At 35.6% G+C, this 22322-nt stretch overlaps 2 protein-coding genes across 6 annotated transcripts in view; one reads left to right on the plus strand and one right to left on the minus strand.

The window, feature by feature from the left end:
- Positions 1–21627, minus strand: part of Kiaa1328 (KIAA1328 ortholog) — a 287886-nt gene extending 266259 nt beyond the window's left edge. For 3 of the 4 annotated variants that reach the window (XR_001202191.3, XM_023566814.2, XM_003474074.5), the window contains exons 1-4: positions 21327–21627; positions 12633–12668; positions 11600–11742; positions 5282–5376 (exon numbers count right to left, since the gene is read on the minus strand). Coding sequence is in view for 3 of the 4 variants with exons in the window: in XM_023566814.2 (XP_023422582.1) it covers positions 5282–5376; positions 11600–11742; positions 12633–12668; positions 21327–21627 (575 nt within the window). In the remaining variant the exon portion in view is untranslated. The other variant, XM_023566815.2, reaches the window with a different exon arrangement.
- Positions 21628–21694: 67 nt separating this feature from the next.
- Positions 21695–22322, plus strand: part of Tpgs2 (tubulin polyglutamylase complex subunit 2) — a 39859-nt gene continuing 39231 nt past the window's right edge. For both annotated transcript variants that reach the window (XM_003474001.5, XM_023566816.2), the window contains exon 1: positions 21695–21861. In XM_003474001.5, coding sequence (XP_003474049.1) covers positions 21780–21861 — 82 coding nt within the window. In that variant the 5' untranslated portion in view covers positions 21695–21779. The remainder of the gene's footprint in view (positions 21862–22322) is intronic.

Below are 22322 nucleotides of genomic sequence, written 5' to 3' on the forward strand. Positions count from 1 at the left end.
ATATCTTTTTGAAATTATGCTTGTCAATGGCCAGTGGTGGGTGCCAGCGCTGTGATTACTACCCTGAAACAATGCAGTGGATTTGCATAAGAAGTAAAACTCTTGATATATGCTACAGTTAAATAGGTCACATGAATACCTACATTTTTTAAATACTCTGACACTTTTTCCCATTTGGTTTGAACTTTACTATCACTAACGCATTTTTCAAAACTAATATTTTCTGAAAAGATATAAATTAAAACAACTTTTAAAACTTCATCCTCCTAACCTTTCTATTAATAACTTATCTTTATTCTCTATTTACTCATAAGAAGCTTATTGATTAAAAAAAAACCAATGATATATCAAGTAAAGCAGGCATAACACTGAAGAAGCAATTACTGACGCATTTTATATGCTATGATTTAGAAAGCAAAGTATATGAATATAAAACTCTGTGATGTTCATGAAAAAGGAAATAATCTAACTGTCTTTTACCCAAGGATACAGTTTTCTCTTTAAAATGAAAGTTCAACTTTCATGTCATTTCTCTGTTTTTCCACTTTGCCTTTTCTCCTTGAACATCTAAGACCTGAAATGATGATGTGGGCAGAGTCAGAATCTAAGTGGGACAAAGATGGCATCTACATAGAGGAGTGGCCAAGACTGTCAAGGCCCAAGCAAACTGAAGACAGCCACACACACGGCAGTACAAAAAGAGATGCCAGGACCTAAGCAAGGTAATAACAGCATCCATGTGGCATGCAAAAACTTAAGTGGAACAGGATCTGTACCCTGTAAAGAGATGCTGGTGACCTAGTATAGAGATTCAGAGTCCATGTATGGTAGGAGGGGATCCTTGCAGGGTGAAGTATAACTAATAAACAGCAAAGATAGTATGTATATGTACTGAGTAACTGGCCATTCTTTTACTATTATGATACATGCTATATGAATTATTGTTATTCTACAATTATTTTGTTATGAAATGTGTTTTTTTATATTTTCTTTATTTTTATCTACTTGTATTACATTAAAATTAAAAATAAAAATTTTCAAAATGTTAACATGAGGATGGAGTTGAAGAGGACATGTACTCAGGGGTAATCTGTATAGAGTGTCAGAAATCAGGCAGACAGAGCATAGCTGTCCTCAAGAAGACCACAACTGTACGCAATGAGAACCTGAGGTGGCTGAAGAGAGCATCTAGGATGAGCATGTGAAGTCAGAGCCAGAGACGGGTAAGGAGGACATAACCACCAAGGGGTGGCTGGGCACGGGATATGAAAGCACAAGCAGAAAGAAGAGAATGTCCATGTAGTGAGCACAGTCATGAAAAGTCAGAATCTGAGGGCAGTGAGGCAGGCATTTGGGTACAGCAAAGCCTAGAATGGTGTGCTAGAAGACAAGCAAGGAAGAGAGGGCATCTATAGGAGGAAGACAGAGGGACTGGAATTGGGAGCCCAAATTTCAGTAGGATAAGAAAGGCTTCTGTACAGTAGTTAGATGGGTTGCAACAATGAGGGAGAATTAGTTGCACACAGAATGATATTTTTTTAATTTTAAAGAAAATTCTTGATGTCAGTTAAGAGAGATACAATTATAAACCATTTTTTCAAGCATTTATGGATATTCAACAAGACCAGCTATATCCAGAACCATAAAACAAATCTCAAAAAAATTTTTAATTGTTCTCTGATCATTATAAAGCCACATTAGAAGTCACTAAAGGAAAGAAGAGAAAAATTTCAAACACTTGGAAATTCAAACAGTTCTGAATAACCCATTTTTCGACCAAAGAGAAAATAGCAAAGGAAATTTTAAAAAACATACAGACCTGGGGGCTGAGGATATAGCTCAGTGGTAAAAGCACCTGCCTGGCAAGAAGAGGGTAATGAGTTTAATTCCTGATACAAAAAAAACAAAAAACAAAAAACATATACAGAACTGAATGAAAATGAAAATACAACAAATTAAAACTAGGTAGGGTACTGTGAAAGCATATTAAAGAAACAAGTTAATAGTATTAAATACATTAGTAGAAGAATGATATATAAGTTTCCACCTAAGGTACTAGAAAAAAAGCAAAGTCCAAAGCAAGGAATGAAGGAACTAAGAGATACAGAAAAATCAATTGAACAAAACTGATTTTTTGGAAAAAAAATCCATAAATTGATAAAGATAGTAAGACTGACAAAAGAGAGAAAACATAAATCATTAATGTCAGAAAGAAAGCACTATAGAGCCTATCACCATTAACAGTAAGGAAATAGATTAACAACATTATCCTTATAAATTCAACAAATTAGGAAAAATAATTCTCAAAAATCACAAACTCCCCAAGGCTCAATCAAAATAAAATACATACAAGTTTCATAGTCATTAAAGAAACTGAAGATTTAAAAACTCTTCAAAAAGATCACTTGCCTAACATGCGTAAGGACATGGGTTTAATTCCCAGTAGCAAAAAAGAAAAAAGAAACAAACCACCATAAAAAACAAAAAGTATTAATAATCCCAAGGAATCAACCAAAAAACCTAAACCTCATGAGTGAATTCATCTAAATTTTCAAGAATCAAGAGAGCACACAAAATTCAATCATATTTCTACATACTATTAACAAATATACAAAAACCAAAATTACAAGTATAATACTATTTACAATTGCTCCAAAGAAAGTTAAATATTAAGATAGGTAAGACTGCATTATAAAAATTACAAACATCTACATAAAGAAATCAAAGTCCTAAATAGCTGAAGAGACATATACCATATTTATGGATTAGAAAATACAACACAGTAACAACTTTAATTCTTCTTAGAATACATCTACAGTTTGATGTAATATTCAGCAGTTTTTTTACACATTGACAAGCTAAACTAAAATTATGATGAAAACTAACAACAGAATAACTAAAAAATTTTTGAAGAGGGAGAAGCACAGAGGCTTATTATACTTTATTTACACAATAATCAAAACAGTTGGAAAAACAGATACAGAGATCAATGCAAAAAAAGGAACCCAGAAAGAGACCTATACCAGTGTGACCCCACTGATTTCTGACAGAAGTGTATAAAAGATTTCAACAAATGATGCTAGATAAAATGGACTTCAATAGGCAAAAAGATAAAACAGAAACAAAAGTCCAACTTAGATACCCTGCAACATACAAAAATTAACTAAATATGGGCCATGGATTTAAAAGGAAAAAATAAACACTGATCTACTAAAATGTGTTCTGTGAAGGAGAAAACTATAAACCAGAAAAAGTATAACAACTGTATATCCAACAAAAGATGTATATCTAGAACATATTCTAAAAACTCAGCAGTAAAAACCCAAATATTCCAATAAGAAATGGACAAAAATAATGAACAGCTACTTCACTGAAGAAAACACAGATGAAATAAGCATATGAAATAAAGTTCAACACCATTGGCCAGTAGAAAAATTCAAATTAAAATGAACATGAGATATCACTAGCTACAAGAACTTCTAAAATAAAAATTAATAATAACAAATTTGTTAAATGCAGAAAATATAGGTCTCTCTTGCATTGCTGCTGGAAATGTAAAATTGTACTGCCATTCAGGAAAGTAGTTCAGGAGTTTTTTGCAAAGCTAAACATATGACACACTATCCCCCAAAATACTAATGGAAACATTCACACAAAAACCTGTACATGAACGTTTATAGAAACTTCACTGGTCAAACTGTCAAAAACTCGACAGTAGCCAGGGTACTGTATGCCTTCAATATCAGCTCTTGGAAGACTGAGGCAGGAGGTCTACCAGTTCAAGACTGGACTGGCCAACTTGCAAGAGCCTGTCTCAAAATAAAATATAAAGACAAAGTAGGAAAGAAACTGAGAATGTAGACTAGTTGTAGGATATGGGTCTAGCAGCTGCAAGATCCCAAGTTCAGTCCCCGTCAAAATGTATTATTATTTTTTTTTTTTTGTCTTTTTCTTTTTTATCGGTACCAGGGATCGAACTCACGACTGCCTGCTTGCAAGGCAGGTGCTTATGCCGCTGAGCTAAATCCCCAGCCCCGACCCCGTCAAAATATACACATACACACACACACACCACACATATGCACATACATAATTAGTAATAACCCAAATGTTCAACAGGTGAATGGTTAAACAAACCATGTTACTTCTAACCATGGAACAAACTAATGAAACATTTAATAACTTGGATGGATTTAAAGAGAATTATAGTGAGTTAAAAAGCCAATCTCAGAAGTTACATACTACATGATTCCATTTCTGTAACTTTCTCGAAACAACAAAGTTAGAGAAGAGTTTAATGGTGGTTTGAGTAGAAAAGGACATAGGAAGGAAAGTAGCCATGCACTTAAAAAAAGTTTGATATCTAAGTAGTAACAGAACCATTTTGTATCTTGACTATGGTGATAATACACAAAATCACACGTGATCAAATTCACATGATAAAACTGCATAGAACAAAATATATTCAATGAGTATATGTAAAATTGGTGAAATCTGTAGATGACTATGAATTCTATCAATGTTAATTTCCTTGTTGTAATGTTATTCTGCAGTTAGTTAAAGTGTAATCATTGGTAGAAATTGGGTAAAGTATACATGATTTTGTCAGATCTCAAAATAAAAGTTATTTTTTAAAGATTATTATATTGTTACTTAATTTTATTTCTGTGAGTCCTGGATTAGAATAAAATAAATGTCCATAAGTCTGACATTTATGAAAATAAATATGGAAATAAATAAATAGTACAGAAAAAGGACAGCTCATCCTTAACCAAGAATTCCAATTAACAAACATAAAACAAAATGAGAACTATAAAGTGACCATTAAGGAGCTCCAGTGGCACAATCGGTTAGTGCATGGTACTTATAAAGTGACTATTAAACACTGCTGTAATAGTTTTCAGGTAAGTTTCTCAGATAAGCATTTATCATAGTGAATAATAGTTTCAGAGCAAATAGTATATCTGAACAGTTCCAATGCCTTTCCCCAAAAATATTTATTGTAATTTGGATAAGCAACCCAAAGGTCCATCTATTAATGGCTCAGCTCCAGCCCACCAGGTAATTCATGAAACCTTTGTAAGACAGAGCCAAATAGAAAGCTAGGGTATAGCGGTAGGTACTTGAGGGGGATTGTTGTTTCAGAGGAATACAAAATGTCTTTTTTCTAAAAGTCTTTTCTCCCATAGATCAATAACATAATGACATCAAAAAATATTAGCAATTTCTGTTTTCAAATAGTTGTCTTTTACAGTGGACTTCATATGAAGTTTTGTCTTACCTAGCCAATTCTTTAATTAAGTTTGCAATGCGTCTTTTATCTTCAAGACACAAATCCTTCAATGATGCACTCTTGATTCCCTCCTTGCAGAAATTCTAAAACAATGACAAAAAAATCTGGTTAATTTTTTCTAAAAACAATGTTTAAACTTTTTTTGAGAAAACTATTAAAATAAAAATGGAAAGTGAAATGTTTTAGGTATCTTTTATCTAGTGGGCTATGACTTGTTTCACTTAAACCTACTAAAAACTCAAAACAGGCTAAGGAACTGATTGTGAACTAGTAGATATCATGAGTTTACAGAGAAAAGCATATTAAAAGATAAAAGAGGAAAAAAAGCATATACAAAAAAAAAAACTTAGAAGCAGAAACTGTTACTGATAAAATACTAGAGTATAAAAAGTAGTAACTTTCCCTTGTGGAATGTCAAAGAAACAAATCTCTAATGCAAAACATTGAGAACTTTTCTTAAACTTCAGCCTTACCCTATTTAACAGTACACTAGGGTTGGCAAAAGAGACATCAGTTACTAAGCACTCATAATGTTCTAAAGTTCATTCCAAAGGGTACTAGATAAATGAATAACAATTATAATAGCTAACATTTATATCTATCACTTACTACACGCCAAGAATACTCTTTTTACCTTGTATTTATTATTGTTTCATTTCCACAGCAATGCTATTAGGTGGTATTACTCCTTTATCGATGGTAATCTTGCCCATGCTATATAGCTGCTATATAGCAGCTTAACTGAAGAATCAAGACTCAAACACAGGTTCCAGTCTGTACTCTTAAATACTACAATATCCTATCTTTTGTGTTACAAATATTTTCCTCAGTACTTTACCAATATTGAGACGTCTTTAAAGCCATAAAACTGAAAGAGTTGCCAAGGAACCATAGGTAACATGTAAAAGGAAAGAAAAAAGACTTTTGGCATTTGTTCAGCTACCAAAGAAGTCACTCCAATTATTCTGAGTTGCCAAGAATAACCCACAATCTCTGAAATAAATCCTGGAAACAGTAAAAACCACAGACATGTGAAACTGTCTAGGTAGAAGTTAGAAGGGTAGAGCTGCCTTTCAAGTCAGCTTTAAACATAAAGCTTTAAAAGTCAAAATATAGTGTTATAGATGATGTTTACTTTACAGACTTTTTTCCTTTGTATTTTTCCAAGTTTCAACTTTTAAAAAATCATAGATACTAGTTGAATTAAGGGAAATTCAAGTTTTTTATGAATCAGCTATAAATCCAAGAAAATTTGTATTTGATTTCAATTTTTATTTTATTTTAAATTTTCATTTAAAAAGTCAAGAAGAGAAACCACAGCATATGATATTGCAAAAGAAGAATAAATTTGAAGAGTGTGGTTAATGATAGTGCTAAAGATCAAAAAAGTCAGACTGGAGATAGAAGGCTTTGGATATAGCAATGAAAGAAACTGCTAATAACTCATGAAAAGATATTTCAGTAGTGGTGCACTGAGTGAGAGAACAAATAAGAGAAACTCTTGCACACAGGTGAACAACCATTGCCTTCAATAGTGGAAACCTCAACACAAATGTCTATCATCTAAAGATAGCAAAACTGTAACACATTTATACAATGGCATTCTATAGGTACTGGTTGTTACCCTGATGACTTTCATCTGTAGTTAAACTGATACATCTATGCTCTGCTTTGTGTTGCTGAAATTAAGTGTATGGAAGCCTCTTTTCTCCTTTGCCAACTGGCTCTCTGAAAACCTCTGCTGACAGAACTAGATTAAGATGAAAGGCTGTTAGAGGGGAAAAGAACATACCCTTTCCTTTTACTGTCAGCATTATACCTGAGTTATGCACCCTGACCAGAACATCTGATTCCAATTTGCAATTTTTCTAGCCCTTGCAGAACTATAGCTACAAACCAAATCTGGCCCATTGCCTGTTTCTGTAACTAAGGTAATTTAAACATAGCCAATTTCATTTATGTACATATTTCCCATGGATATTTAAATGCTACAAGAATAAAGTTGAGTAGTTGAGATAGATCTTGTGATCTGCAAAGGATATTTACTATCAGAGGCTCTTTACAGAAAAATCTTGACTATATCTGATATGAAAAACAAAAAATGATAAACATAAAATCCAAGATAGGAAATACCAAAGAAGATATAAAGGAAGGCCATAGCTTATGGTCACTTGATTTACAACAATGGCATCACTGCAGTTTATTAAGGAAAAAGAAGGGTCTTCTCAAGGAATGACTCTGGGTCAATAAACTGTCAGTATGGAACTAAGAACAGTGATCCTTATTTAACACTGTATATACACATTAATTCCTGATCAATAATAGGCTTAGCTGCAAAAAGTAAAGCAATATGGTTGCTAAAAGAGAGACTTTGCTACAAAGAGTGCAGTTAGCTAACTGTTCCCATTTTATGTACCTTCAGCATCTATTGCAGCATTCACACCAATGGCAATGACCGGAAACAGCAAAAAGACACTAGAACTGGGGTATTTCTGCTTTAAGTGGCATCCTCTAAAGGTAACATCTGTTCTGAGGTTCCTGATAGCATAATAAACCCTATCTCAGACTGTATCTCAAGTGTGAGGACCTTTATCCTCAAGGTTCCTTCTTTACCTGTCTCATAAGTACCAGACCTGAAGTTCTGCAGTCTCTCTGACTATTCCTGCTCATTTACCTTTATAGATATGTCCAAACTTTTGGCTTGCCTAGGCTGCTGAGTGAAGAGGAACTGTCTTGGAACCCATATAAAATATACAATATAGCTAACATATGCAAGTAATAAAACTTCCTGTATTATTCTTTACTTGTTATTGTAACAGTTTTAAAAAGAGAACAAGTAGCCTATGGACCCACAGGTTGAATATGTCTGCAAGCTTTTCCTTCCTTAAATCGCTTCTAAATCTTTCTAAATCATCTTGTAGTTTACTTCCCAAGAAAACTAACTGTTAAAAGTCACCACTATGAAAATACTAATAAATTAAGAATCTAGATATTGTACATCAATTGCTACAAGGATCATCCACAGAAAAAAAACACAAGAATTATATCCTCCCATTAAAAACAAATCAAACAAACAAAATAAAAAGCACACCACCATTTCACCTTGAAAAAAATAAGCAAATATACATACATCTTCCATATTTAGGACATTCTCTCCTAACCAAATGAGTTATACAAAACATATGAAACATTTTTTTTTTCATTTGCTAGTAGACAGCGCAGGATGATCACTGCAAGTGGGTGACAAAATAATGTGAGCATTACAATCTTCCTAGCTAATTACCTGTGGGAACAAGGTAGATAAATCCTGATAGAACTCCTTCTGAGTAGAGGTAGGAAAGCTAAAATTTCTAGAATTTGCAGAGCAATGTAAAAGAAAGGATAAAGCTATAAATCAAAGAGTTTCAGAGATATGCAGAGTACATTTAAGTCAACAGGTGAGTATTAATTAAACAGCCTATATGCATGAAGGAACTACCCAAACATAAGGAAAAAAATCCAAAGTGAACAATAAGAATAATTTTAGTACCTAACACATTATAAAGAACATCCCAGGTTTCCACAAGTCACAATATTAAGTCTTAAAACTGAAGGGGCCATCACGAAGAATATTCATAATGGGACTGCCTATGGTAGGCAGAATTAGCCCTTTGTAAAACTGCCCTAGTATCACCTTTAAAAGCTAAAAATCAAGACTGTAAAGAAGCAAACTAATTCCAAATGACACTGCTCCAAAATAAATCTCAGGATTATTTCTAGGAATAAAAGAATATCCAGAATACAAAAAGGTAAAATTTACACTGTCTATTGGTACCCAAACAAAGAAACAAACAACAAAAAACTAAGCAGACAAAAAGCAGGAAAAATAATCCAAAATTATTCAATAAAAATACTATGTATAAATGATCAAATTTGGAAGATAAAAACATTAAAAGTTATTATAACTATATTCTGCATGTTTGAGAAGCTAGAAGATTATGTCAGAGTTATAGAACATAAATTTAAAAGACCCAAACTGAGTTTATAAAGCACTGTTTCATGTGAAAAATATACTGGATGGAATCGGAGGGTTAGATATTGCAGAAGAATATGACTAATGAATCTCAGATACAGCAATAGCGATACAAAGGTAAAGAATGAAAAAATAAAAATATAAACAAAAGGATCTCAGAGCTACTGGATAACTTCAGTCAATCTAATATTTGTGTAACTAAGGTCATCAAAAGACAAGAGATGGAAATAAAGAACTGTTAAAAGAAATAACCGTAAAAAAGTTCCAAATATGATGAAAACTAAACATAAAGACTCCAAAAGCTTAACAAACCACAGTCAAAAGAGATATTTATTTAGAAAACTACCCTAAGGCATACTATAGTCAAATTGCTCAAAATGATTGATAACAAGAAAATCTTAAAAGCAGTCAGAATTTACACACACACACACATATGCACACACACACACAAGGAGTAAAAATAAGGATAGTAGACCTCTAAAAAAAACAATGCAATGCAGGAAGCTGAGAAACATCATTTAAGCATTCAAAGACACATAATTATTAACTCAAAATTTTATAACCAGAAAAAAATGCCTTTCAAAAATGAAAGGAAAATATATCTTAGGCATACAAAAACTGAAAAATAATCCTGTGTACCAGCACTATAATAATGTTGAAGAAATTTCTTTATGTTGAAGAAAAATGTCAGATGAAAGTCCAGCAAGATAATTGTCTGAAAAATGACATGCAAATGACCAAGAAATACACAGAAAGATGTTCATCATCTTTAGCCTTAGGAAAGTGCAAATCAAAATCACAGTGAACTACCACTTCATACCCACTAGGAGGGCTATAATTAAAAAAGTGAACACAAATGTTGGTGAGAATGTGGAGAATTACAAACTGTATACATTTCTGATAGCAAAGTAGCCACTTTGAAAAACAGTTTGGCATTTTTCAAAAAGTGAAACGTAATTTAGCTGGGCGTGGTGGCACATGCTTGTAATTCCAGCACTCAGGAGGCTGAGGAAGGAGGATCTTTGCAAGTTTGAGACCAGCCAAGTGAGTCCAAGGCCAGCCCAAACTGCATAGTGAGACCCTGTCTCAAAAAGACAAAAAAAAACAAAGTTAAGCATAATTACCACATGACTCAGCAATTCTAGTTATATTCAAAGAGAACTAAAAATATTTTCACACAAACTAGTAAATGAATGTTCCTGACAGCACTCTGGATGTATCCATTAGCTAATGAATTGATATACAAAATCTGTATTTAGCCATAAAAAATAAAGTGATGATACATAATAAAACACAGACGAAGCTTGATGTCATAATCACACCTAAATTTGTAGGAAACTAAATATAAAATAATGATTAGTAACAAACTAGATCTTAGAAATGTCTACAAGAATACAAATTAGGGATTGTGAAAATTTATGGCAAGTATTCAATGGTAAATGTTTTTGGCTTGCTGGCATACAGTTTCTGTAGCTACTCTCATTAACACAAAAGCAGCCACAGACCATACCTAAAAGAATGGGATGAACTGGGATTCAAACAAATTTTATGTATTTGCAAAACAACCAACAGAAGGTTTGATCCACAGATCATAAATAGCAAATACTGTCTTTAACTTTCGTTGAAGATAGAAAATATAATAAAAATGAAAATAAAATAAGTAGATCAGCAACCATTTGGGCAGAAGAAAACTGTCAAATAAAAGTCTATATACACACAAAAGATCCAGCTAGATACTTGTCTGAAATATGATGTACAAATTACAAAAATGCAGATACTATTATAAAGACAAGGGAGAAATCTATGATTGGGCTATAAAAAATTAGACTATATTATTTTCCAAGTGAAAGTAATGATAATAGTAATGATAATGATGCAGGTCAATTTTTTAATAGAAAAATCAGAATAAATAGAATAACATGTTCTTATATAAAAGGGTGTATCATCAATAAATTCAAAAGAAAAAATCATAAATGATACATAATTTTAAGAAAATTTTTGTTAATCTGATTTATTTCTACCACATAGATCAGAATGTAGATCTTTCAAAACATACTATATTAAAAGTAATACATTTTCTTAAGGATTAAAATATGTCTAGATATTTGGAGCAAAACCTTTGAGTAATTAGACATTTTATATTCATACCCACTATTATCAAACAACTTCGGAAGTTTCTCTACCGTTTATGAATGCTTGTAGATCAACTAATGTTCTATGAATTATAGGCTCTTGTACCCTTATTGGTCAGCACTTACAAGAACTAATAAAAATGTTTTTAAAAAATTACTGACCTGTTCATCTAGTGAATCTCCTGCACCTTTTAAAGATTCCACAGAAACCGAAGCATCAGTCACCCTGGGGGTCTTAACTTTAGCATCAGCTCTTGGATTTAGCAATTTGTGTCTTGATCTCATATTTCCTTCTGTAGAAACTCCTATAGGTTTTCATTAAACAAGAATTCAGAAAAATTGTATCTTTTTAATCCTCTTAAACCCTCCCAGTTAACCTCTTTGTTGGTATCCTATACGTTATGGAATCTGATGGGAAGGATTTCCTTTAAAAACTTCATTTTAAAGCTCTCTTAATATATAATGCATTGCAATGTGGGCATGGTAGCACATGCCTGTAATCCTAGCACTTAGGAGGCTGAGGCAGAAGGATGCTTGCAAGTTTGAGACCAGCCTTGGTTACAAAGTGAATTCAAGGCCAGCCTGAACTGGCCTGTCTCAAAAAGACAAGGGAAAAAAATGCATCATGAAAAGGTTATGCTTTAAAGAAATATCAAAAAATTCAACTGGAGTATTTTAAAAGGTTTTGTGAACACTCATAAGTCACAATAAAACCAAGTAATTGCAACATGTTTCATAGATACCTTAACACAAGAATCAAAGATATCACCTAATTAGGCTACTTTCAATGATTCCATTTTAGTATTCATCTAGTAACAATCACTGAACTTTAAAGAATTTCTTACATGTACTGTATCAAGAAGTTTTCACTTTCTTTTGAAATGTTATATTTAGACTATTACTCATTTAAACATTTTAAAAACATTCTGTCCATGAATACATGAAATACCCTACAAGTTCATTAAAAGCTGACTCAATCTAGCTAATTCCTAAAATAAGCCAGTATTTCAAACCTTGAGAGTCTCATCAAATACTTTTAAATATTTGGATTTTTAAATTTGCTTTGAAAAAATAAGTTTAGGTTCTGATGGACTGCTTGGCATCCAGTTATACCTTCAAAGTTGTCCTCAAGTTTTGTTTTCTAATACTTTAGAAGCAAAAGAAACTTCCCAAATTTTAATACAGAAAGTCATACCTGGAACATATACTACTGATTGTTCTTCATCAGAAACTATGAAAAGGAACATGAAGGAAAATACCATAAAGATTATAACATTTTCCAGATGTTGCTCCATATATATATATATATATATATATATACACACACATATATATATTACATTATATAATATATACAATACATATAACTAATATATATAATCAAATATATATATTAGAATTATTCATCATATATATGTGTATCTATGTGTTACAATTATTCAACTTTTGACCTGGAAATTGATAACTATTAAAGACAAAACTAGAAAGACAGATAATTGAATTAAATGCAGCAAAATCAATATTGTTTAAATAATTTATAAAAATTACGAAAGTCTTGTTTCTTGAAAACTTTTATTTACTACCGAAGCAGAATATCTCATCATATACATCCCATTTTCAGGTTCCTTTTCTTTTGTAAACAAGTAGCTAAGTTTTCCAGTTTGCCCATTATTAAAAAGTTAGCAAGTTACTTCCTCCTAACACTTTCATATACATAATTTCAAGATGAAGCTTAGCTTTGAACATCAAATCACTGTTTGAGGGGCAAGTCAATCATGCAAACACAAAGACAATATTTATTCTTCTACAATGCATTCATGGACTGTCTCAAAAAGTCCTATTATCCAAAAAATAGAAAGAAATGAAGACAAAAAGAATCATCTTTAATTTCAAAAGAGAAAATTTAGAAAGAAATGTTATATTTTGTTAGAAAGAAAATTTAAGAAAATGTTAGAAAGAAAATTTAAGATTATAACATTGCTACAGAAAGAGAACCAAAATAATAAAAAGCTTTCTTTCTGGAATCAAAATCATAGTCAGAAATATATCTAAATCTAGATAAGTTCAAAGTTTTTATTATACTTCAGACAAGCAGCATCTAAATGATTTTCTTTCCAAATGATCTAGAAAGTTTCCAGTGTTTTCTATTCTTTTAAAAATGTATTCAAAGATTTCCATTAAAGCAGTCACTAACTCTGGCCTGATAGAACAGGCTACCATAGGTTTAATAATATGACCAAAAAAGTAACGTATTTTAGCACAATATCAACCCAAATGATGGAGTCTTTCCATGTAATACCGACCCAAAATGCCTAGAGTGTTATAAGAATACTTATTAGAAATACTAATGCCTACTGTCGGAGCTGCCGGTTAGTTTTTCATACCTCTCTGCAGCACCTGCAGGATCATAGCTTTAATATTTAAGTTGATAATAGGTCTCCCTAAATTTTCAGTTTCCTCCAGACATCAGGGATTGAGTTTAGAAAAGGAGACACATAAGGCAAGTACACAAAATTAGAACCACTATGTCAAAGAAACTGACAGCCACAAATATGGGAGCAGAAAATGTTTAAATTCACTGGATATCAATTTAAAAATAGCCTTATAAAATAAAATTGTTCAGGTCATCCAAGAAAAAACTGATTCATTTTTTTCACATCCCTTAGAATGTGCACAGGACCTTGTACACATAAGAGATACTCAATAAATGTTTATTTACTATTTGAAACATACTTGGGGAAAAGCACCCAGGAAGAAAAATCCTGGACAATGGGGCAAGACATGTTCCATATGACAGTGCTTTTAACTACAAGACAGAGTATAGAAAAATTTTCAGACTGTTCTCCAAAGATGACTTATGGGAAGACTAACATAATTCTGAATCCTAGAAAACAAACTATACTTTCTTAAGGATTCACAAAGGAGCCTGCTAACAGTGGAAGAGACCAGCCACTGGAAAGCCTACTCAGCTTCGGATTTGCAAGAGCAGTCAAGTATTTTCTACTTTCTTCTTAAATCTGGTACAAGTTCTCTAACCTGATTCTCAGCGAGTAAACTGTTTCCTATTTCTTTAAGGAAAACTAACTGTAAATATCTTCCCCAAGTTTTTTCCAGCACACCTAACACCATTTATAGATTCTGCTCTTCCTCTTTTTGCTACACATGGACTATTCAAGCATCGCTCTAAAGTGAATGCAACCCTTCTATTAAAAATTGCCTTCTTATCCAAAGATACTGTTTCTGATATTTTCCTCCTTTCTTCTGAATCAATCTTTTTCCTCTTTAACTTTACCCAGCAGCATTCAAATATGTAATACCTTATTTTTCCAGAAAAAAAACTCTTGATTGTACAGCCCTCTCCAACTATAGTGCCATTTTTATTTCCATTCATTGTTTCCAGTTCTCCTCCCAATCAAACTTTTCTACAACCAAGCTTTTGCGCCTGGCATCATGGCACACACCTGTATTCCCAGTACTTGGGAGCCTGAGGCAGGAAAATGGCTTTGAGATAAGGGCCTGCTAGAGTTATACAGTGAGTTCAAGGCCAGCAAGAAAATAAACCAAACCAAACCAAACCAACCCTTTTGAGCCTATCAATCTAGGATTACTTTTAACATACTTATAATATCTTGTACTGTTAAATCCAACAATGTTCAGGCTTCTCTGTACGTGATCTATCAATAGCACTTGACATAGATGACCACTCTCCTTAAAACATCTTTTCTGCCTTGCAATGACACCATATACTGTACTCTTAATTTCCCTCTTACTTTTTGAATGATTCATTCTGTATCTCCTGACTCTTTCTGCCCTACAAATCCTGGAGTGTCCCAGGGCTTCAATCTTAAACTGTGATATGGCATCTACATATTCTCTTGATCTTTTTCAGTTCTCATGTCTTTACCATCAATGAGTTGATTTCTGTCAAATTAATCTCTAGCATAAGCCTATCCCCCCCTAACCGGACACTGCCACTTAGATTTACAAAATATCTCAAATTTGCCTGGTGTGGTGGTGAATGCCTCTAATCCCAGATAAGGCAAGAGAATAACAAATTCAGGCCTGGGTTTAGCTCAGTGGCATAAGCACCTGATTGGCAAGCACAAGGTCATGAGTTTGATCCCTGGTACCACAAAAAAGAAAAATCACAAATTCAAGCCTTGTCAGAGCAACTTATGGAGACTCTGTCTCAAAATGAAACATTAAAAAATACTGGGGATGTGGCTCAATATGAAAGTTCACAGGTGAAATCTCAAGTATCACACACACAAAATTCCAAACTTAACATGTCCAAAACTGAAGTGCTAACCATCTTCTCAAAAGCCTCCCACAGCCATTCCCATCTCAGTAAATTGCTGTCCATCCTTCCAGCTGTCCAGGCCAAGATCATGAAGTTATTCTTGACCTCTGTTTCTTTCATATATTTACCTTCTTAAAAGTCTGCTAGCAAGGCTTTCAAAATGCAGTATACAGATATATATTGTCTATATGTCTGTATCTCTATATAACTACATTTCACCAACATGTCTGACCTTGATCCAAGTCACTTTTTTCTCTAGTCAAGATTATTACAATTTTGTAACTGCTCTCTTATTTCTGGGCATAACCATCAAAAGCCCATTTTTCACACAGTGGTTAGAATAAAAATTTTAAAATTTATATTAAGATCAGGACACTTGCTTCCTGCGGGCAGCCAGTGTGGGCAAGGAGAAACATCCAGATTCACTCCAACTTCCAACCCAGACTGATGTACCCTGCAAAACCATCTTTCAAAATTGACAGAAAAATAAGATACTTCTATGACAAAGAACAACTGAAGAAATTCATGACCACCAAATCAACCACATAAAGAGCGCTGAAGGATATTCTAGAGAGAAATAAAGATGACCATGTTTCCAGGAAGAGCAACAGAGGAGGATCCCCAAACAGGGCAGGCAATTGAATAGACAGGCAAAGTGAGGGGTCAACAGAAGGAGGGTAACATTACAGAGATGAGCCAATATATGTCAGTTGCAACCATCAACATAGATGGCCTCAATTCACCAATAAAAAGAAATGCAGGGAGACTGGATCAAGAAACAAGATCCATCAATATGTTGTGTACAAAAAGCACATTTAACTTGAAAGGAAATTCACAGACCAAAAGTCAAAGGAAAGGAAACAATGCTCCATGTGATAGAAAACCATAAAAAAGTAGTAGTTTGTCCATCAACCGCAAAACGGACAAGGAAGATATGGTATTTTTATACAAGGGAAAGCTACTTAGCAGTAAGAAAGATATCTTGAGGCTCTTGTAGGTAAATGGATGCAACTTGAGATCGTGCTCATGGGTGAAATGATTTGGACTCATATAGGTGAACACTGTGTTATCTTCCTAGCATAAAAAACTGAAGGAGTTAGTGGGATCCAAAATGTACAACAGATACTATAGGGGAGGAAATGTCTAAAAAGAGAAGGTGGTAACCACTGTTAATTTCCTACTATCTTGTTTTGAATTCCCATATCATTTTCATTGTTTTATTAGGTTTGGTTTTATTCTGTCTTCTTCTATTTGATTTTACTGTGTCTGATGGTATAGGCACCTATCTTGAAGAAAATAGGAGACATTATGGTAGCCACTATTGATGTCCTATTACCTGGTTTTGAAGTCTGTAATGCTTTCAGTGTTCTGATTGGTTTTATTCTGTTTTGTTTGATTTTATTCTTTTTAAAATAAAATATCAAAAAATGTGTATCAAACCTCACTCACATTAAAAGCTCAGGAGCATTTACAAGGGCTCACAGTGCTCAAAATCTGACCTCTCCATTGTCTTACCTCTCTAACCTCATTTCTTATTACTCTTCCGTTCACTCATTCCTGTTGTTAACAGTTTGTGTCTGAATATCACCCCAGACCCTCCCGTAGTCACGGGGGGGGGGGGGGTAATTAAATCTAAAGTCTGCGACTGACTCATAGTGTTATGCTGGGATTAAAGGTGCGGGGATTGAGGCTGGGTGGTTGTTGTATCACTCCACTGACTGGGCTGCCATCACCCTAATACCAGCAGTCCGGATAAAAGGGGGGAAAAGGGCTTGTTGCACTTTTTTGCTCTTGTTGCTTTAGCAAACCATGGTGGTCTTCTGCCACCACCCTGCTTCTGAGCAGTTTATGGACTAAAAACTCTACAAACCATGAGTTAAATAAATCTTTCCCTCTTCAACCTTGGATGTCCAGTATTTTGTCCCAATAACGAGGTAAGGAATTAAGACACCTGGCTTCCTGATACTTGTTAACAAATTATAAAAGTCTCTGCTTCAGAACTTTTCCATTTATGATTTCTTTTATCTGCCTGCTCTTTCTCAGTATCTTTATGGTTCACTCATCAACTTTAGGGCTCTGGTCATCTTCCGACTGAGACCTTTACTTTCTTAACCATGTAAGTACTTAATATCATAAAATTGTAAAATTCTCTTCCTGCAACTCATCTATTTTCCCCTACCACACAATCCTTTTCTCCTTCACTTTTATCCATAGCAGATATAACTATACAATATATATTATTTATTCTTGGTGTATTCTCACTGGATGTATACAAAAAGGTAATGACTTTTTCTTTGTTCAAATTTGTATTCCCAAATATAAAAGAATGCTGGTTCATAACTAAGCCATCTATGAAAGAATGAAACTGATATTTATTTAATTTTATGACGCATGGCCCAAATGCAGTATTCTTTCTTTTATCTCACTCAAAATATATAGGCAAATCTTAATACTTCTAGCCATATATGCAACCAAATTTCTTTTCAAACAGAAAAAATATAAAGTGACTTCAATATTTTTTTAAAAAAAAATATGGGCTGGGGATTTAGCTTAGTGGCACAAGCACTTGCCTGGCAAATGCGAGGTCATGAGTTAAATTCCCAGTACCAAAAAAAAAAAAGATTAAATTTGAAATCGCTTCCACTCAAAGGTGTCTAACACTCTATAATCAATCTTCAACTCTTTAAGACCCATATATTTACCTTACTGTAAAGAACCTCCCCAAAATGTACATGGGATGTAAAAGGGATGTAGTATATGCCAAATGTATACCGGCTATACTATTGTATTCCTTGTGTCACCTTATTTCTACTTTGATTTCTTTTTTTTTTTTTTGTCTTTTTCCTTTTTATCGGTACCAGGGATTGAGCTCACGACTGCCTGCTTGCAAGGCAGGTGCTTATGCCGCTGAGCTAAATCCCAAGCTCTACTTTGATTTCTTTAGACACACCTCAATAAGACAAGTATATCAACTTATGAAGTATCTTTACTGCTAGCATCAATCAATTTAAAGTCCCAAACTGAAGCTGTAATTAGAAACCCATGGCAAAAATGGCAGAAAATATATATACCTCCCTTCCATATATTTAGGATCTGAAGTAAAGAAGTTTAGAAATGCCCACTTTAACACCCGTGTGTATGCAATCATTAGTGACCATGAAGACTTCTGAGTGAGGAAATCCTTTTTACATCATCATAAAGTCTTTGTCTATCCTTATTTGGAAATTCAACGGAAGAGATTATAGCAACCGCAATGTTTTGACTGAGTCCTTTGCAGTTCATATTAGGTAATATCAAGTTACTAATACTGCTAATGATAATCCACTTGAGTGCATGTAAGCAATCAAATTTACTACTTCTATTATTATTAGCAACTATAATAAGCAGCAAAGCAATTTCAACTGATGATGCATATTTTACTGGAAGATTTAACCCATGAAATGATAATATGCCATATCCATCCTTTATATATTAGGGACTAAGACAAACCTTTCCCAAATAGCCCTGCTGAACCATAATGTGCAGAATATACATAAACAACAAGAACAACAGTAAAAAAAAAAATGACAGTCTCAGATGATCTGTCTTCTCATGATGGAAACTTCCATGATTGAGAAACCACTCAATCACATTTTTCCAATGGCTTAGATGAGGCATGCAAACTTTTTTTTTTTCAGTGGTGTAAAAACTATACGAGATCATAGGGACATACTATTTGGCCTTTTCATATTGAAAATTCTACTATAAGGACCCTAGGATAGTATGGGGAAACATCAATGTAACAGAAAAGAAATCAAGATCCAAAGCACAGTACTAAACCAAATGACTGACAACTATCAAATGTTCAGTAAAAAATTTACATTTGACACTGTTTTGATGCCCTATGCACCTAAAAGGAAAAACTGAGGGCTGGATATTAATTGCTTATGTTATGGAATAGGTTGGGGAAGCAGGTGACACTAGTAACCTTCAATTACTTTCCTACTTCTGAATTTCTATAACATGTAATCACTATATTTTCTAATACAATTTCTTACTATCCATAGGTAGATGAGTATTTGATATTAAATTTTCAGAGTAGGAGAGAAGTTAAGAGATAGAGAACACATATGACTTCTACATGAAGTACAATGATATGGCCACATTAATAAGCAAAGCCAGTGCTGCTAAGACCAAGAGCACAAGTTCAGTCTACATGCTTATTAACTTACCTGATCGCAGTACAACACAGTCACACACCCCTCAACCCTGTAGTCTATATGTGAACAATACTATTAGCTGATGCAAGCTGATAACTTTAAAAGTCTCCTATCAATGCAGAAGCAGTATTTCATTTGGAAACTCATCAAGTTCCTGAGAGTTAGCCCCAATGCATGTAATTTCTTCATCCCTGATAAATACCACTCATTACTGATAGGTAAAGGATAACATATTAATTTACACAGTGCACCAGTTTGCTTTCATCCACAGTCTATATTCACAGTTTCATTTGCTTCTCACCAACCTGCCAGAGACAAATGATAACTATTTAGTAAGTGCATAATACTGAAACTGTAGCAGTATAGTTTGTAAAAATATTCTCTGCATACATGACACTCTAAACCTAGTTAACTCAATAAAAAGAACTGGTAACACAGTTCTGTAAATTTCACTACTTAGGCCTGCTTAGGAAGCTAAGTAAAATGTCCAAGAAGTGTAACAGCTTCTCCCAAATGTAACAGCACTGCTATCACCAAGCCTAGCAAACAGACAAAAATACTAGTCTTTGAGGGCATTTAATAACATCCCTCTTCCAAATGACACTCTTGTAACAAAGAATTAAATTACAAGGACAAAAGCTCAGGCGATAATAGCATACCTAACCCAAGGACAGCACAACTGTAAAACAAACATCTCACATCTCATTACAGGAATTGTACTCAGATTACTACCACAGGGATAGAAAGCTCTAGAACTTTTTCATCCCAAAATGTCAATCCTTGCAGATATTGACCCACAGTCTACATGGTAAGCAACTCAACTTCTAGGTACAAAAATTCAAATCCCACTAGGACGTCCCAGTGAAACCAAACCCTACATTTCTCTTAAAGCATCAGCACGAGGGCTTCATCACTCGTTAGCCTTCTTAGTCCAAAGGGGTCTTGCCTTGCTCCTAACACCAACTATGGACAATTCCAAATCAAGCCAAAAAAGGCTTTCCGCCTAGCTAGCACAGAGCCCGGCCCAGCTAACGCCCATCTCCCTCCACCACAAACTCACTCCGCACTTTTGGTCGGCCTGAGGACTGGGAGGGACACCAAAGTGATGCTGCCAACCCAGGCCGGGCCTCCATCACAGGCCATCTTTCCCACACTCACCACCTAGAACACCGGGTGGGAACTATCAGCAGCGTTCCCACACCTGGAATTTGACTGAAACGCTTGACAAGGAAGCAAAGGGACCCCTAGCCCTAAACAGAAACCGGACGGTGGGACCCCCGTCCCCAGGGTCCACACCGCGCGTCTGTCCACCCGGAGTCCCACGCGACCTCTCGCCCCTTGCCGCACTGCGGAGGGCGCCGGCGCCCCCTGCCAGCCGGGCAAAGGATACAGTCCCTGCTCCAAAACGCCGCGGCACCGGGGCGGGAGGGGCCCACCACGTCCGCCATCTTGAAACAACCGCCACTGGGGGTGTTGCGCTGGGGCCGCCACGCCCCGGCCTCCAGGCTCAGCCCCCATTGGCCGTCACGCGCAGAGGCCCGCCCCCGCTTGCGAGGCCGGCCACAGCGGGGCTGCAGGGTCCGGGCGAAGGGGAGGTGGGGTCGTGGAGGTGCAGTGTCGTACACTGTCCTGAGCCTCGGAAAGGATCTCCCTATTGAGCTGTTGCTACCGGACCAGCCCGGGTCCCCCATCCTCCTCCGCTGCGCTCTCAGGCGTCAAGAACTACAGCTCCCGGCATGCCGCGAGCTTGAAGGCCGCGGTGCTGAGGCGGGGTCCGGGGCTTCTCGGGTCTGCTGAGCTCTCCGGTGGGCTGCCGACCGCGCGGCGAGTGGGGACGCGAGCCATGGAGGAGACGCCGCCCCCGCCGCTGGGCTGCAACAAGCCTCACCTGGAGAAGCTGACGCTTGGCATCACCCGCATCCTAGGTGAGTGGGGGCGGTGGGAGATTGTGTACCGACGAGGGCATGTACAATAGAAGAAAGGCGGATGGCGGCGTGGACAGCATGAGCTGGACCTTGACTATGGGTGGGCACGGGGAACTGGGTGCAAGACTAGGCCGGGAAAGGGTTTGCTGGCAAAGCGGGAAAGCCGGAAGTTTCCCTCCTCCCATTTCCACTTGAGGATCCATCCAGAGCTAGAAAGGATGGGCAAAGACCTGCATAGAGGACTCCGCACCTGACAATTGGGAGGTCGCGTCTTCAATGGGCGATCTCAGCCAAAGCAGCGAGTTTGAAGCTTCCCAGGGCAACCAAGGCCTGCCTAGCTTCCCAGGTCTGCCAAGAGCCACCTGAAGTACTCAGAAAGAGTCAAGCTTGCACTGCTCAAGAAATTAGTTTTTTGTTTGTTTTTGTTACCCGGGCTCGAACTCACGACCTCGCGCTTGCCA

Source organism: Cavia porcellus, unplaced genomic scaffold (genome assembly GCF_034190915.1).
Source record: "Cavia porcellus strain 051 isolate PalLab524CR breed Dunkin Hartley unplaced genomic scaffold, mCavPor4.1 scaffold_20, whole genome shotgun sequence".
NCBI lineage: Eukaryota > Metazoa > Chordata > Mammalia > Rodentia > Caviidae > Cavia > Cavia porcellus.